The sequence below is a fragment of the Salvelinus fontinalis genome, chromosome 1 (assembly GCF_029448725.1).
Source record: "Salvelinus fontinalis isolate EN_2023a chromosome 1, ASM2944872v1, whole genome shotgun sequence".
NCBI lineage: Eukaryota > Metazoa > Chordata > Actinopteri > Salmoniformes > Salmonidae > Salvelinus > Salvelinus fontinalis.
This window is the reverse complement of record NC_074665.1, coordinates 92,522,535-92,541,196: the sequence shown is the minus strand read 5'-3', so window position 1 is coordinate 92,541,196 and position 18,662 is coordinate 92,522,535. Positions and strand designations below refer to the sequence as shown.

The 18,662-nt window shown below is 46.6% G+C and overlaps 1 protein-coding gene across 1 annotated transcript in view; it reads right to left on the bottom strand.

Moving 5' to 3' along the window:
- Positions 1-18,662, bottom strand: part of LOC129863698 (ectonucleoside triphosphate diphosphohydrolase 1-like) — a 74,183-nt gene that overhangs the window by 11,691 nt on the left and 43,830 nt on the right. Inside the window, exon 2 of the mRNA XM_055935876.1 lies at positions 1,897-2,021. Within this exon, the coding sequence (XP_055791851.1) occupies positions 1,897-2,021 (125 nt within the window). The remainder of the gene's footprint in view (positions 1-1,896; positions 2,022-18,662) is intronic.

Below are 18,662 nucleotides of genomic sequence, written 5' to 3'. Positions count from 1 at the left end.
CTTGGGAGAGACAAAGGTCGAGAGCCATGCGAAACTCCTGCACTGCTTCTTGACACGCTGCTTAACCCAGAAGTCAGCCGCACCAATGTGTCAGAGGAAACACCGTCCAACTGGTAACTGCGGTCAGCTTGCAGGCACCTGGCCCACCACAAGGAGTCGCTAGAGCACAATGGGACAGGGAACTCCCGGCCGGCCAAACCCTCCCCTAACCGAGACGACACTGGGCCAATTGTGCGCCGCCTCATGGGTCTCCCGGTCATGGCCAGTTGTGAGCATGGGATCGAACCCGGGGCTGTAGTGATGCAGTGCCTTAGACCGCTGCACCACTCGGGAGGTCCACCATCAGACATGTTTTAAATCCAATAGTCACTTTATGGATGGCTATAGTATTTATGGATGGCTATAGTATTTATGGTTGGCTATAGTATTTATGGTATGGCTATAGTATTTATGGTATGGCTATAGTATTTATGGTATGGCTTTAGTATTTATGGTTGGCTATAGTATTTATGGTTGGCTATAGTATTTATGGTATGGCTATAGTATTTATGGTATGGCTATAGTATTTATGGTATGGCTTTAGTATTTATGGTTGGCTATAGTATTTATGGTTGGCTATAGTATTTATGGTTGGCTATAGTATTTATGGTTGGCTATAGTATTTATGGTTGGCTATAGTATTTATGGCTGGCTATAGTATTTATGGATGGCTATAGTATTTATGGATGGCTATAGTATTTATGGTTGGCTATAGTATTTATGGTTGGCTATAGTATTTATGGTTGGCTATAGTATTTATGGATGGCTATAGTATTTATGGTTGGCTATAGTATTTATGGATGGCTATAGTATTTATGGATGGCTATAGTATTTATGGTTGGCTATAGTATTTATGGTTGGCTATAGTATTTATGGATGGCTATAGTATTTATGGTTGGCTATAGTATTTATGTTTGGCTATAGTATTTATGGATGGCTATAGTATTTATGGATGGCTATAGTATTTATGGTATGGCTATAGTATTTATGGTATGGCTATAGTATTTATGGATGGCTATAGTATTTATGGTTGGCTATAGTATTTATGGATGGCTATAGTATTTATGGTTGGCTATAGTATTTATGGTTGGCTATAGTATTTATGGATGGCTATAGTATTTATGGTTGGCTATAGTATTTATGGTATGGCTATAGTATTTATGGTATGGCTATAGTATTTATGGATGGCTATAGTATTTATGGTTGGCTATAGTATTTATGGTATGGCTATAGTATTTATGGATGGCTATAGTATTTATGGATGGCTATAGTATTTATGGTTGGCTATAGTATTTATGGTTGGCTATAGTATTTATGGTTGGCTATAGTATTTATGGATGGCTATAGTATTTATGGATGGCTATAGTATTTATGGATGGCTATAGTATTTATGGTTGGCTATAGTATTTATGGATGGCTATAGTATTTATGGTTGGCTATAGTATTTATGGTTGGCTATAGTATTTATGGATGGCTATAGTATTTATGGTTGGCTATAGTATTTATGGCTTTATGCTACAGTCTCGTTTTAATCCGATGTCTAGAATTTGAGCGGCGCAGAAAATACTCTGAAAACTCAATTGTCAACGGCCCTGTTAAGATATCCGGGATGTGCTTCTTGGTAACGGACGTACAGCTCATGACGAGAAGTGAGGAATGTGGGGTGTACCTTTTCATAAACATGGTGTCATATTGGCTTAGATATGATGGTAGGGAGATTTAAATTCAACATTGAGCATCAACCAATGCATAATATAGTCTACAATATTATGGATTTTTACATCCCAGCCACAGAATCTGAAAAAGCTATCGCAAACATTTATTGTACCTCGTTGCCATAACAACCACATATGGTACCTTGTACTTCTGTAGGAGAGGCTTGTTCTGCAACACTGCTGTTGTCACCAGGGCAACTATCGCTATGATACCAAGCGCTGTGATGATGATCACAGCCTTATGCCAGGCGTTCTTTCCTTTCGTCTCTGAGGAAGAGGGAGAGGAGGAGAGATGTGGAGAGAGGGAGAGAGGCAGGAGAAGAGAGAGGGAGGGGCAGAGTTAGCATCTTCCATCCAGCTGCTGATGATGTCACATCTGTATTATTGATGACAGGGGGGTTCTGAGTGTTATTGTTGATGCTTCTGTTGTGTAACTAGGGACTAGTTCTAAATGTGTTGTAAATGTCCATATTAACTCAAGTTAATGCTCTAACCAGAGGTAGGTTCAACAAGGGAAGTAGTTTGTTCACATTTGTTTTGTGTTAGCCGCGACCATTCGCTAACATTACACTAGGTTAGGGAAGGAGAGGGTGGAAAGAGAGAGGGGGAGGAGGGTGGGTTAGTGAAAGGGAGGGAGGAGGGTGGGTTAGGGTTAGTGAAAGGGAGGGAGGAGGGTGGGTTAGGGTTAGTGAAAGGGAGGGAGGAGGGTGGGTTAGGGTTAGTGAAAGGGAGTGAGGAGGGTGGGTTAGGGTTAGTGAAAGGGAGGGAGGAGGGTGGGTTAGGGTTAGTGAAAGGGAGTGAGGAGGGTGGGTTAGGGTTAGTGAAAGGGAGGGAGGAGGGTGGGTTAGGGTTAGTGAAAGGGAGTGAGGAGGGTGGGTTAGGGTTAGTGAACGGGAGGAAGGACAGGTGGGGGAATAGAGGTAGAGAGGGAGAAGGATAGGGGAAGAGAGGGAGAAGGACAGGGGAAGAGAGGGAGAAGGTTGGGGGAAGAGAGGGAGGAGGGTAGGGGAAGAGAGGGAGAAGGTTGGGGGAAGAGAGGGAGGAGGGTAGGGGAAGAGAGGGAGGAGGGTAGGGGAAGAGAGGGAGGAGGGTAGGGGAAGAGAGGGAGAAGGTTGGGGGAAGAGAGGGAGGAGGGTAGGGGAAGAGAGGGAGGAGGGTAGGGGAAGAGAGGGAGGAGGGTAGGGGAAGAGAGGGAGAAGGTTGGGGAAGAGAGGGAGGAGGGTAGGGGAAGAGAGGGAGGAGGGTAGGGGAAGAGAGGGAGGAGGGTAGGGGAAGAGAGGGAGGAGGGTAGGGGAAGAGAGGGAGGAGGGTAGGGGAAGAGAGGGAGAAGGTTGGGGGAAGAGAGGGAGGAGGGTAGGGGAAGAGAGGGAAGAGGGTAGGGGAAGAGAGGGAGGAGGGTAGGGGAAGAGAGGGAGGAGGGTAGGGGAAGAGAGGGAGGAGGGTAGGGGAAGAGAGGGAGGAGGGTAGGGGAAGAGAGGGAGAAGGTTGGGGGAAGAGAGGGAGGAGGGTAGGGGAAGAGAGGGAGGAGGGTAGGGGAAGAGAGGGAGGAGGGTAGGGGAAGAGAGGGAGGAGGGTAGGGGAAGAGAGGGAGGAGGTTGGGGGAAGAGAGGGAGGAGGGTAGGGGAAGAGAGGGAAGAGGGTAGGGGAAGAGAGGGAGGAGGGTAGGGGAAGAGAGGGAGGAGGGTAGGGGAAGAGAGGGAGAAGGTTGGGGGAAGAGAGGGAGGAGGGTAGGGGAAGAGAGGGAGGAGGTTGGGGGAAGAGAGGGAGGAGGGTAGGGGAAGAGAGGGAGGAGGGTAGGGGAAGAGAGGGAGAAGGTTGGGGGAAGAGAGGGAGGAGGGTAGGGGAAGAGAGGGAGGAGGGTAGGGGAAGAGAGGGAGAAGGTTGGGGAAGAGAGGGAGGAGGGTAGGGGAAGAGAGGGAGGAGGGTAGGGGAAGAGAGGGAGGAGGGTAGGGGAAGAGAGGGAGGAGGGTAGGGGAAGAGCGGGAGGAGGGTAGGGGAAGAGAGGGAGGAGGGTAGGGGAAGAGAGGGAGGAGGGTAGGGGAAGAGAGGGAGAATGGTGGGGAAGAGGGAGGAGGGTAGGGGAAGAGAGGGAGGAGGGTAGGGGAAGAGAGGGAGGAGGGTAGGGGAAGAGAGGGAGGAGGGTAGGGGAAGAGAGGGAGGAGGGTGGGGAAGAGAGGGAGAAGGTTGGGGGAAAAGAAGGAGAGGGAGAAGGGTAGGGGAAGAGAGGGAGGAGGGTAGGGGAAGAGAGGGAGGAGGGTAGGGAAGAGGGAGGAGGGTTGGGGAAGAGGGAGGAGGGTAGGGGAAGAGGGAGAGAGGGATAGAGGAGGGTGGGGGAAGAGAGGGAGAGAGGGAGAAGGGTAGGGGAAGAGAGGGAGGAGGTTGGGGGAAAAGAAGGAGAGAGGGAGGAGGGTAGGGGAAGAGAGGGAGGAGGGTAGGGGGAGAGAGGGAGGAGGGTAGGGGGAGAGAGGGATAGAGGCAGGAGGGTGGGGGAATACATGAGACAGGAGAGATTGACATGCATATTATTAATGTTTGCTCTCTGTGTGCATCAAACGGCCTGCCGTGCTGCCCTGTTATGAGCCAAATGTAATTTTCCTAAGTCCCTCTTTGTGGCACCACACGAGTGAACAGTAGTCCAGGTGCAACAAAACTAGAGCCTGTAGGACCTGCCTTGTTGATAGTGCTGTTAAGGTAGAACAGGGCTTTATTATGGACAGACTTCTCCCAATCTTAGCTACTGCTGCACCATCGAGAGCATCCTGACTGATTGCATCACTGCCTGGTATGGCAACTGCTCAGTCTCCGACCGCAAGGCACTACAGAGGGTAGTGCGTACGGCCCAGTACATCACTGGGGCCAAGCTTCCTGCCATCCAGGATCTCTATACCAAGTGGTGTCAGAGGAAGGCCCTAAAAACTGTCATCGACTCCAGTCACCCTAGTCATAAACTGTTCTCTCTGCTACTGCACGGCAAGCGGTACTGGAGCACCAAGCCTAGGTCCAAAAGGCTTCTGAACAGCTTCTACCCCCAAGCCACAAGGCTCCTGAACAGCTAGTCAAATGGCTACCTGGACCATGTGCATTTTTTTTAAATATTTGAGTAGCTGCTGCCTTGGTAGGAACTAATGGGGATCCATAGTAAATACAAAATACAAATACAAAATCCTCAGCAAGCAAACAATTTCCGCATTGGAACTCTGAGTGATCCAGTTTGTCCCAAAACAGATCGTAGTAGATACAGCTCCTACAACGCTGGAACCGTTCATTTACCAGACAAAGAGGGCTCCATTGGAAAACTCGTCTGGGACTAACTTCGTCAGCTTGATGGCTAACGTTAGCAACTTAGCTAGAGGCCATTTCAAGCAGACTTTAATAACCCGTGAGTTAAGAAAAGAAAAAGAGGTCCTAGCTGTTAAAAGCTAAGCGCGGAATCCATGCAACGACAGGTTCGGTTTTTATGTTTAACAAAGATGGATTGTTTTAGTTAAAGTAACAAACCTAGTGTTTCCTGTATAGTGTTCCGCTGCACACTCTGGGAGAAGGTTTCTCCCCTAGGAAACTCTTTTCCACCTTCTCCTCCCTCCTTAATCCTCCACCCCCCCCCCCTCCCTCCTCTGTCGCCGCGGACAACTTTGTCAACCACTTTGAAAAGAAGGTTGGCAACATCCGCTCCTCATTCACTCAGCCTATTGAGTCCACTGGTCCCACTCATTCACTCAGCCTATTGAGTCCACTGGTCCCACTCATTCACTCAGCCTATTGAGTCCACTGGTCCCACTCATTCACTCAGCCTATTGAGTCCACTGGTCCCACTCATTCACTCAGCCTATTGAGTCCACTGGTCCCACTCATTCACTCAGCCTATTGAGTCCACTGGTCCCTCTCATTCACTCAGCCTATTGAGTCCACTGGTCCCACTCATTCACTCAGCCTACTGAGTCCACTGGTCCCACTCATTCACTCAGCCTATTGAGTCCACTGGTCCCACTCATTCACTCAGCCTATTGAGTCCACTGGTCCCACTCATTCACTCAGCCTATTGAGTCCACTGGTCCCTCTCATTCACTCAGCCTATTGAGTCCACTGGTCCCACTCATTCACTCAGCCTATTGAGTCCACTGGTCCCACTCATTCACTCAGCCTATTGAGTCCACTGGTCCCACTCATTCACTCAGCCTATTGAGTCCACTGGTCCCACTCATTCACTCAGCCTATTGAGTCCACTGGTCCCACTCATTCACTCAGCCTATTGAGTCCACTGGTCCCACTCATTCACTCAGCCTATTGAGTCCACTGGTCCCACTCATTCACTCAGCCTATTGAGTCCACTGGTCCCACTCATTCACTCAGCCTATTGAGTCCGCTGGTCCCATTCATTCACTCAGCCTATTGAGTCCACTGGTCCCACTCATTCACTCAGCCTATTGAGTCTGCTGGTCCCACTCATTCACTCAGCCTATTGAGTCCACTGGTCTCACTCATTCACTCAGCCTATTGAGTCCACTGGTCCCACTCATTCACTCAGCCTATTGAGTCCACTGGTCTCACTCATTCACTCAGCCTATTGAGTCCACTGGTCCCAGTCATTCACTCAGCCTACTGAGTCCACTGGTCACACTTATTCACTCAGCCTATTGAGTCCACTGGTCCCAGTCATTCACTCAGCCTACTGAGTCCACTGGTCCCACTCATTCACTCAGCCTATTGAGTCCACTGGTCCCAGTCATTCACTCAGCCTATTGAGTCCACTGGTCCCACTCATTCACTCAGCCTATTGAGTCCACTGGTTCCACTCATTCACTCAGCCTATTGAGTCCACTGGTCCCTCTCATTCACTCAGCCTATTGAGTCCACTGGTCACACTTATTCACTCAGCCTATTGAGTCCACTGGTCCCACTCATTCACTCAGCCTATTGAGTCCACTGGTCCCACTCATTCACTCAGCCTATTGAGTCCACTGGTCCCACTCATTCACTCAGCCTATTGAGTCCCCTGGTCCCAATCAGCCTATTGAGTCCACTGGTCACACTCATTCACTCAGCCTATTGAGTCCACTGGTCCCACTCATTCACTCAGCCTATTGAGTCCACTGGTCCCACTCATTCACTCAGCCTATTGAGTCCACTGGTCCCACTCATTCACTCAGCATATTGAGTCCACTGGTCCCTCTCATTCACTCAGCCTATTGAGTCCCCTGGTCCCACTCAGCCTATTGAGTCCACTGGTCCCACTCATTCACTCAGCCTATTGAGTCCACTGGTCCCACTCATTCACTCAGCCTATTGAGTCCACTGGTCTCACTCATTCACTCAGCCTATTGAGTCCACTGGTCCCACTCAGCCTATTGAGTCCACTGGTCCCACTCATTCACTCAGCCTATTGAGTCCACTGGTCCCACTCAGCCTATTGAGTCCACTGGTCCCACTCATTCACTCAGCCTATTGAGTCCACTGGTCCCAGTCATTCACTCAGCCTACTGAGTCCACTGGTCACACTTATTCACTCAGCCTATTGAGTCCACTGGTCCCAGTCATTCACTCAGCCTACTGAGTCCACTGGTCACACTTATTCACTCAGCCTATTGAGTCCACTGGTCCCACTCATTCACTCAGCCTATTGAGTCCACTGGTCCCAGTCATTCACTCAGCCTATTGAGTCCACTGGTCCCTCTCATTCACTCAGCCTATTGAGTCCACTGGTCACACTTATTCACTCAGCCTATTGAGTCCACTGGTCCCACTCATTCACTCAGCCTATTGAGTCCACTGGTCCCACTCATTCACTCAGCCTATTGAGTTCACTGGTCCCACTCATTCACTCAGCCTATTGAGTCCCCTGGTCCCACTCAGCCTATTGAGTCCACTGGTCCCACTCATTCACTCAGCCTATTGAGTCCACTGGTCCCACTCATTCACTCAGCCTATTGAGTCCACTGGTCCCACTCATTCACTCAGCATATTGAGTCCACTGGTCCCTCTCATTCACTCAGCCTATTGAGTCCCCTGGTCCCACTCAGCCTATTGAGTCCACTGGTCCCACTCATTCACTCAGCCTATTGAGTCCACTGGTCCCACTCATTCACTCAGCCTATTGAGTCCACTGGTCTCACTCATTCACTCAGCCTATTGAGTCCACTGGTCCCACTCAGCCTATTGAGTCCACTGGTCCCACTCATTCACTCAGCCTATTGAGTCCACTGGTCCCACTCAGCCTATTGAGTCCACTGGTCCCACTCATTCACTCAGCCTATTGAGTCCACTGGTCTCACTCATTCACTCAGCCTATTGAGTCCACTGGTCCCACTCATTCACTCAGCCTATTGAGTCCACTGGTCCCACTCAGCCTATTGAGTCCACTGGTCCCACTCATTCACTCAGCCTATTGAGTCCACTGGTCTCACTCATTCACTCAGCCTATTGAGTCCACTGGTCCCACTCATTCACTCAGCCTATTGAGTCCACTGGTCCCACTCATTCACTCAGCCTATTGAGTCCACTGGTCCCACTCATTCACTCAGCCTATTGAGTCCACTGGTCTCACTCATTCACTCAGCCTATTGAGTCCACTGGTCCCACTCATTCACTCAGCCTATTGAGTCCACTGGTCCCACTCATTCACTCAGCCTATTGAGTCCACTGGTCCCACTCATTCACTCAGCCTATTGAGTCCACTGGTCCCACTCATTCACTCAGCCTATTGAGTCCACTGGTCCCACTCATTCACTCAGCCTATTGAATCCACTGGTCCCACTCATTCACTCAGCCTATTGAGTCCACTGGTCCCACTCATTCACTCAGCCTATTGAATCCACTGGTCCCACTCATTCACTCAGCCTATTGAGTCCACTGGTCCCACTCATTCACTCAGCCTACTGAGTACACTGGTCTCACTCATTCACTCAGCCTATTGAGTCCGCTGGTCCCTCTCATTCACTCAGCCTATTGAGTCCACTGGTCCCACTCATTCACTCAGCCTATTGAGTCCACTGGTCCCACTCATTCACTCAGCCTATTGAGTCCACTGGTCCCACTCATTCACTCAGCCTATTGAGTCCACTGGTTCCACTCATTCACTCAGCCTATTGAGTCCACTGGTCCCACTCATTCACTCAGCATATTGAGTCCACTGGTCCCTCTCATTCACTCAGCCTATTGAGTCACTGGTCCCACTCATTCACTCAGCCTACTGAGTACACTGGTCACACTCATTCACTCAGCCTATTGAGTCCACTGGTCCCACTCATTCACTCAGCCTATTGAGTCCACTGGTCCCTCTCGTTCACTCAGCCTATTGAGTCCACTGGTCCCACTCATTCACTCAGCCTATTGAGTCCGCTGGTCCCTCTCATTCACTCAGCCTATTGAGTCCACTGGTCACACTCACACAGAACTACCCTATGCCTTGATCTCTTTCTGGATTATTTTGCATCCACAGTGGAAACATGGGTGGATGAAGCACATCAATGCTCAGCTGATAACAAAACTGATGCGGAGGTCCAGCCAAGGGACAGTATCGCAAATATCGAATCAAAATGTGGACATGAATCACAACACAGCAGGCGCTCAGGACAATCCACCACATCTTATATCAGGCTCAATTTGGAGGCTGACAAGGCAGCCTTATTGGTTAAAGTTGAAACATTGAAAAGGAAACAACTATTGGGGAAGAATTAGAGGTTGAAGCTGAAATATGGTGGTGCTGAATGTATCCCCTTAGTTCACCACGTCTGTTCTGCACACGGCCAGGGCCAAAGTAGTATGTTGCAAGAAAGTGCTACCACCACATACAGCTCTGTTCGTCGTACGTCAACCAACACACAGGCGGAGCCTGTTGTAAGACCAAAAGATAGGCAGCTGTAACACCCAGGAGAGGAAGGCCTATCAACCCAGATCAGGGTGGAGCCTGTTGTAAGACCAAAAGATAGGCAGCTGTAACACCCAGGAGAGGAAGGCCTATCAACCCAGATCAGGGTGGAGCTGACATCACAGGCTCTGTTGTCAACATTCTGCTACACCAACCAGCTATCACTGAAATACTGTTGTCAACATTCTGCTACACCAACCAGCTATCACTGAAATACTGTTGTCAACATTCTGCTACACCAACCAGCTATCACTGAAATACTGTTGTCAACATTCTGCTACACCAACCAGCTATCACTGAAATACTGTTGTCGACATTCTGCTACACCAACCAGCTATCACTGAAATACTGTTGTCAACATTCTGCTACACCAACCAGCTATCACTGAAATACTGTTGTCAACATTCTGCTACACCGACCAGCTATCACTGAAATGTTGGTAAAGCAGCAATGGTTGTCCTCATTACCACCTCTTAGTGTACTTGTGTTAACAGCAACGATTGTCCTCATTACCACCTCTTAGTCTACCTGTGTTTACAGCAACGATTGTCCTCATTACCACCTCTCAGTGTACCTGTGTTTACAGCAAAGGTTGTCCTCATTATCACCTCTTAGTGTACCTGTGTTTACAGCAACGATTGTCCTCATTACCACCTCTCAGTGTACCTGTGTTTACAGCAATGGTTGTCCTCATTACCACCTCTCAGTGTACCTGTGTTTACAGCAATGGTTGTCCTCATTACCACCTCTTAGTGTACCTGTGTTTACAGCAACGGTTGTCCTCATTACCACCTCTTAGTGTACCTGTGTTTACAGCAAAGAAAGGCTGTACTTTTTGGAGCAATTCGCCAGAGATCTAGTCTGCAGTTGACATGGAGGCTAACAGAGGTTATGCCGAAAGGCTTGTGAAAAAAACCCTTTGTAGATGACTACAGAATCAGCTCACATTGAGAAGGCTCCAAGCTGGCTACCAATCAGGGTTGAAGATTCCACATCCCTACCAGACCATCTGTCTCTTTGAACTGACACTTCTTTTGATTTCTTCATGGTGTTGGATGACAAAGGGATATTGCATGCGTGTTACCTCATTTTTATACCCTAGTGAAACAGGAAGTGATGTAATGGCTCACAATAGTTCCTTAAGATTTAGATCAACTTAAATAAGTGCAATTTAATTCCTGGCTTAATTTTGGTAGATGTTATTTACAATAATCTTTAAGGGTGCCTTTGACTGTAAAACCTTGATTTGGAGGACATTGATTTTTTATTCAATCAATAAATTATTTTGGTGGGTTCCATTGAAACATTAATAAAGTACAGTGTTTCTCACATTTTTGTATTTAGATTTTATCTCTATAATTAGATTTTTTATATTTTTTTAAGTATTGTTTGTGCATTGCCAGTCAGGGGGTGCCAGTAATGTTGGAGACCACTGTATAGTCGTGGCCAAAAGGTGAATGACACAAATATTAATTTCCACAAAGTTTGCTGCTTCAGTGTCTTTAGATATTTTTGGCAGATGTTGCTATGGAATACTGAAGTATAATTACAAGCATTTCATAAGTGTCAAAGGCTTTTATTGACAATTACATGAAGTTGATGAAAAGAGTCAATATTTGCAGTGTTGACCCTTCTTTTTCAAGACTTCTGCAATCCGCCCTGGCATGCTGTCAATTAACTTCTGGGCCACATCCTGACTGATGGCAGCCCATTCTTGCATAATCAATGCTTGGAGTTTGTCAGAATTTGTGGGTTTTTGTTTGTCCACCCGCCTCGTGAGGATTGACCACAAGGTCTCAATGGGATTAAGGTCTGGGGAGTTTCCTGGCCAAGGACCCAAAATAATGATGTTTTGTTCCCCGAGTCACTTAGTTATCACTTTTGCCTTATGGCAAGGTGCTCCAACATGCTGGAAAAGGCATTGTTCGTCACCGAACTGTTCCTGGATGGTTGGGAGAAGTTGCTCTCGGAGGATGTGTTGGTACGATTCTTTATTCATGGCTGAATTGTGAGTGAGCCCACTCCCTTAGCAGAGAAGCAACCCCACACATGAATGGTCACAGGATGCTTTACTGATGGCATGCCACAGGACTGATGGTAGCGCTCACCTTGTCTTCTCCGGACAAGCTTTTTTTCGGATGCCCCAAACAATCGGAAAGGGGATTCATCAGAGAAAACGACTTTACCCCAGTCCTCAGCAGTCCAATCCCTGTACCTTTTGCAGAATATCAGTCTGTCCCTGATGTTTTTCCTGGAGAAAAGTGACTTCTTTCCTGCCCTTCTTGACACCAGGCCGTCCTCCAAAAGTCTTCGCCTCACTGTGCGTGCAGATGCACTCACACCTGCCTGCTGCCATTCCTAAGCAAGCCCTGTACTGGTGGTGCCCCGATCCCGCAGCTGAATCAACTTTAGGAGATGGTGCTGACGCTTGCTGGACTTTCTTGGGCGCCCTGAAGCCTTCTTCACAACAATTGAACCGCTCTCCTTGAAGGTCTTGATGATCCATTAAATGGTTGATGTAGGTGCAATCTTACTGGCAGCAATATCCTTGCCTGTGAAGCCCTTTTTGTGCAAAGCAATGATGACGGCACGTGTTTCCTTGCAGGTAACCATGATCGACAGAGAAAGAACAATGATTCCAAGCACCACCCTCCTTTTGAAGCTTCCAGTCTGTTATTCAAACTCAATCAGCATGACAGAGTGATCTCCAGCCTTGTCCTCGTCAACACTCACATCTGTGTTAACGAGAGAATCACTGACATGATGTCAGCTGGTCCTTTTGTGGCAGGGCTGAAATGCAGTGGAAATGTTTTTTGGGGATTCAGTTCATTTGCATGGCAAAGAGGGACTTTGCAATTAATTTCAGTTCATCTGATCACTCTTCATAATATTCTGGAGTATATGCAAATTGCCATCCTACAAACTGAGGCAGCAGACTGTGAAACTGTATATTTGTGTCATTCTCAAAACTTTTGGCCACGACTGTATATGCATACTGCTTAGGAATGAGGATGCTGAATTTCCTAACAACCACCGTGTGGCAGTACAGCATGCTCTCAACCTGAAAAGGAAACTCGGCAAGAATCCTCAGAATCCTCAAAAGGAAACTCGGCAAGAATCCTGTGAGGACTACACCAAGTTCAGACAGACATCCTGGACAAAGGCTTTGCAGTGCTAAGAGACTTACAGAATGACAGCAGCAAGAAAGTTTGGTATATTCCAGACCACGGAGTATATCTTCCCTTGAAGCATAAGCTGAGGGTGGTATTTGACTGTGGTGCAACCTATTGTGAAGGATACTTTTATGTTTGTGCTTTTCTGATAACCACTTAGACTGGGTTCATGTAAGTGACTGGTTGATCGTGTCTGGGTGGAATCCTCACTACCCGTAGAAGCTATTTGGCTGTATGCCCAGAACATTGTTTTGAGAACCGAAAGGGGTGTCACAGTTTCAAGGTCTCAGCATGGAAAGAAGAAGCCTTGTGAGGTATTGGTCGGTCACATGCATGAACCAAAAGTTAATGTTGAACCAATTATGAATAATGTAAATCATGCAAATACAACTTGTCTGTGTAAGACGTATATAAGAGAACTAAAGGGAATGCCCGGGCGGAGCTCCCGACAGACATGTACTATGGTGCATTGAGTTTGGGTTAACCCTAACCCCAACCCCTAACCTCTAACCCTAACCCAAACCCTAACTACTGCCTTGCCTGGTTCACCAACTACTTTGCAGACAGAGTTCAGTGTGTCAAATCGGAGGGCATGTTGTCCGGTCCTCTGGCAGTCTCTATGGGGGTACCACAGGGTTCAATTTCTCGGGCCGACTCTTTTCTCTGTATACATTAATGATGTTGCTCTTGCTGCGGGTGATTCCCTGATCCACCTCTACGCAGACGGCACCATTCTGTATACTTCCGGCCCTTCCCTGGACACTGTGCTATCTAACCTCCAAACGAGCTTCAATGCCATACAATACTCCTTCCGTGGCCTCCAACTGCTCTTAAACGCTAGTAAAACCAAATGCATGCTTTTCAACCGTTCGCTGCCTGCACCCGCACGCCCGACTAGCATCACCACCCTGGACGGTTCCGACCTAGAATATGTGGACATCTATAAGTACCTAGGTGTCTGGCTAGACTGCAAACTCTCCTTCCAGACTAATATCAAACATCTCCAATCCAAAATCAAATCTAGAGTCGGCTTTCTATTCCGCAACAAAGCCTCCTTCACTCACGCCGCCAAACTTACCCTAGTAAAACTGACTATCCTACCGATCCTCGACTTTGGCGATGTCATCTACAAAATAGCTTCCAATACTCTACTCAGCAAACTGGATGCAGTTTATCACAGTGCCATCCGTTTTGTTACTAAAGCACCTTATACGACCCACCACTGCGACCTGTATGCCCTAGTCGGCTGGCCCTTGCTACATGTTCGTCGTCAGACCCACTGGCTCCAGGTCATCTACAAGGCTATGCTAGGTAAAGTGCCGCCTTATCTCAGTTCACTGGTCACGATGGCTACACCCACCCGTAGCACGCGCTCCAGCAGGTGTATCTCACTGATCATCCCTAAAGCCAAAACCTCATTTGGACGCCTTTCCTTCCAGTTCTCTGCTGCCTGCGACTGGAACGAATTGCAAAAATCTCTGAAGTTGGAGACTTTTATCTCCCTCAACAACTTTAAAAATCTGCTATCCGAGCAGCTAACCGATCGCTGCAGCTGTACATAGTCCATCTGTAAACTACCCACCCAATTTACCTACCTCACCCCCATACTGCTTTTATTTATTTACTTTTCTGCTCTTTTGCACACCAGTATCTCTTCTTGCACATGATCATCTGATGATTTATCACTCCAGTGTTAATCTGCTAAATTGTAATTATTCGATTTATTGCCTACCTCATGCCTTTTGCACACATTGTATATAGATTCTCTTTTTTCTACCATGTTATTGACTTGTTTATTGTTTACTCCATGTGTAACTCTGTGTTGTTGTCTGTTCACACTGCTATGCTTTATCTTGGCCAGGTCGCAGTTGCAAATGAGAACTTGTTCTCAACTAGCCTACCTGGTTAAATAAAGGTGAAATAAAAATAAAATAAATAAAAAAACTAAAGGGAATGCCCAGGCGGAGCTCGGACATGTACTATGGTGCATTGAGTTTGTTGGAACCTCCCCAGCTTGTTTGTAATGAAGAATTATTCATTTTTAAGATTGACTTCAGGTGTCCCTGCTGGTATTTTCCACAATAATTTGGCATCACCAACTAGATGATTGATTCTGCCTGCGTAGCATTCCAGTGAGGGTCTGCGAGGGAAATCAATGGCGCATTTTATGAAGCGTGAGGGAAATTCCCATCTGACCGAAAGACGACGAAGACCCACCCAGACCAGACCCTTACTCTAAGCTGCACAGGAGGTGACACATAATTCGACAACAATTGAGGGACAAGGCGACTGCATTTCAGTAAGTCAATTTAAATGAATTTGTGTAAAAAAATTAAATGATCAAATTAAACTTTAAAAGGAACAACTAGTCTTAATTCAAGTAACAAGGTTTTATTCTATATGTATAGAGACTATAGAATCTACGACTACATAGACTACTGAGACTGTAGAATCTACGACTACATAGACTACTGAGACTGTAGAATATACGACTACATAGACTACTGAGACTGTAGAATCTACGACTCATAGACTACTGAGACTGTAGAATCTACGACTACATAGACTACTGAGACTGTAGAATCTACGACTACTGAGACTGTAGAATATACGACTCATAGACTACTGAGACTGTAGAATATACGACTACATAGACTACTGAGACTGTAGAATATACGACTCATAGACTACTGAGACTGTAGAATATACGACTACATAGACTACTGAGACTGTAGAATCTACGACTACTGAGACTGTAGAATATACGACTACATAGACTACTGAGACTGTAGAATCTACGACTCATAGACTACTGAGACTGTAGAATATACGACTACATAGACTACTGAGACTGTAGAATCTACGACTACATAGACTACTGAGACTGTAGAATATACGACTCATAGACTACTGAGACTGTAGAATATACGACTACATAGACTACTGAGACTGTAGAATATACGACTACATAGACTACTGAGACTGTAGAATCTATGACTACATAGACTACTGAGACTGTAGAATCTATGACTACATAGACTACTGAGACTGTAGAATCTATGACTACATAGACTACTGAGACTGTAGAAAGGGAAACTGAGATACTATAGCTATGAGACTATAGATACTGGAGACTATGGCGACTGTAGAGACTATATATAACTTGTCTGTGACTACATAGACTGCTGAGACTATAGAGAGTAGAGAGGAACTGTTGAAGATACATATGACAGAAGAAGAAGGCTAGAGCTAGTCTTAGGGAGAAGACTAGAGAGAGGGCAAGTAACGGTACCATGCCCCGCTGACAGCTGTCTGTAGGCATATATTTGAAATGTCTACGTGGTCTGCAGCAACAGGTAAAAGCACGAGGTGTTATTTTATATGTATAGGAAGATACATAAGGTGCATAGGAAGAAGCGACAAGAGAATCGTTGAAGATGCACATGGAGTAATAAGGGAGATTACTGAGTGTGTTATGGAATAGTGAAAAGTGAATGTGGATGTGAGAGTTGTGTGTTTGTGGAAAGGAAGTGTTAAGCTGTCACGGTCCTCTTCTTGAATGACAGTGGACCAAGGCGCAGCGTATGCAAAATACATCTCTTTATTTTGTAAGAGAGGGAAAAACACGAAACAAACACTATACACAAACTAACCAAAACAACAAACGACCGTGAAGCTACAAACGCAAGTGCACACACAAACTACTTACGTTCAACATAGACAATTACCCACAAATGCATGATGCCTATGGCTGCCTTAAATATGGCTCCCAATCAGAGACAAATAAAAGACATCTGTCTCTGATTGAGACCCACTCAGGCAACCATAGACATACCTAGAAACATACACTCCACCATAGACACAGCTAGACTTCTATACTACACATAAACCCAACTACTCCAATAAACCCCCTAAACCTTACAACCACCCTAGACACTACAAAAAACACATACATTCCCCATGTCACACCCTGACCTAACTAAAATAATTAAGAAAACAAAGAATACTAAGGCCAGGGCGTGACATAAGCTGATTCAAATTTGGAAAATAGGCTGATTAAAATGTTGATAATAAGAGGATTGAAATGTAGATTATAAGAGATGAATGAAGTGAATGAGAGCTGTCAAGGGAATAGCTCCGGTGTTAAAGAGGTGCGTGTCTGAATGGATACCCCAACCAGTTCTGAGAACTGAGTTTTTCGATCTATAACGTTATCTAATGGGTTCTGTCCACCACCGCCCGTCGATCTACAGGTAATGAGCACTGACAGGAGAAGTTTGAGAGGGTAGCAGCTGAGATGGGTAAGGGTTGTTCATTGATCCCCCCGGACAGAGATTTCCTTGAGAACATGATATGTGTACCCTTAGGGCTGGCTGCGCTGTAATCGTTGCTGGTGTGGATGTAAATACCTAAGTTGATTTATAACGTTATATAGGGATTCTGTGTGGAGATATGAAAGGAGAGAGTACTATTCCCAAATATGTTGTTAAATAGAACACTAGTGTAAATATTTTAACATGCCACTGATCTGTCATTAACATGCCTCTCAGGACCACAGCTCCATCTGATCTGTCATTAACATGCCTCTCAGGACCACAGCTCCATCTGATCTGTTATTAACATGCCTCTCAGGACCACAGCTCCATCTGATCTGTTATTAACATGCCTCAGGACCACAGCTCCATCTGATCTGTTATTAACAGGACCACAGCTCCATCTGATCTGTTATTAACATGCCTCAGGACCACAGCTCCATCTGATCTGTCATTAACATGCCTCTCAGGACCACAGCTCCATCTGAACTGTCATTAACATGCCTCTCAGGACCACAGCTCCATCTGATCTGTCATTAACATGCCTCTCAGGACCACAGCTCCATCTGATCTGTTATTAACATGCCTCAGGACCACAGCTCCAACTGATCTGTTATTAACATGCCTCAGGACCACAGCTCCATCTGATCTGTTATTAACAGGACCACAGCTCCATCTGATCTGTCATTAACATGCCTCTCAGGACCACAGCTCCATCTGATCTGTTATTAACATGCCTCAGGACCACAGCTCCATCTGATCTGTTATTAACAGGACCACAGCTCCATCTGATCTGTCATTAACATGCCTCAGGACCACAGCTCCATCTGATCTGTTATTAACATGCCTCTCAGGACCACAGCTCCATCTGATCTGTCATTAACATGCCTCTCAGGACCACAGCTCCATCTGATCTGTTATTAACATGCCTCTCAGGACCACAGCTCCATCTGATCTGTCATTAACATGCCTCAGGACCACAGCTCCATCTGATCTGTTATTAACATGCCTCTCAGGACCACAGCTCCATCTGATCTGTCATTAACATGCCTCTCAGGACCACAGCTCCATCTGATCTGTTATTAACATGCCTCTCAGGACCACAGCTCCATCTGATCTGTTATTAACATGCCTCTCAGGACCACAGCTCCATCTGATCTGTTATTAACATGCCTCTCAGGACCACAGCTCCATCTGATCTGTTATTAACATGCCTCTCAGGACCACAGCTCCATCTGATCTGTTATTAACATGCCTCAGGACCACAGCTCCATCTGATCTGTCATTAACATGCCTCTCAGGACCACAGCTCCATCTGATCTGTTATTAACATGCCTCTCAGGACCACAGCTCCATCTGATCTGTCATTAACATGCCTCTCAGGACCACAGCTCCATCTGATCTGTTATTAACAGGACCACAGCTCCATCTGATCTGTTATTAACATGCCTCTCAGGACCACAGCTCCATCTGATCTGTTATTAACATGCCTCAGGACCACAGCTCCATCTGATCTGTCATTAACATGCCTCTCAGGACCACAGCTCCATCTGATCTG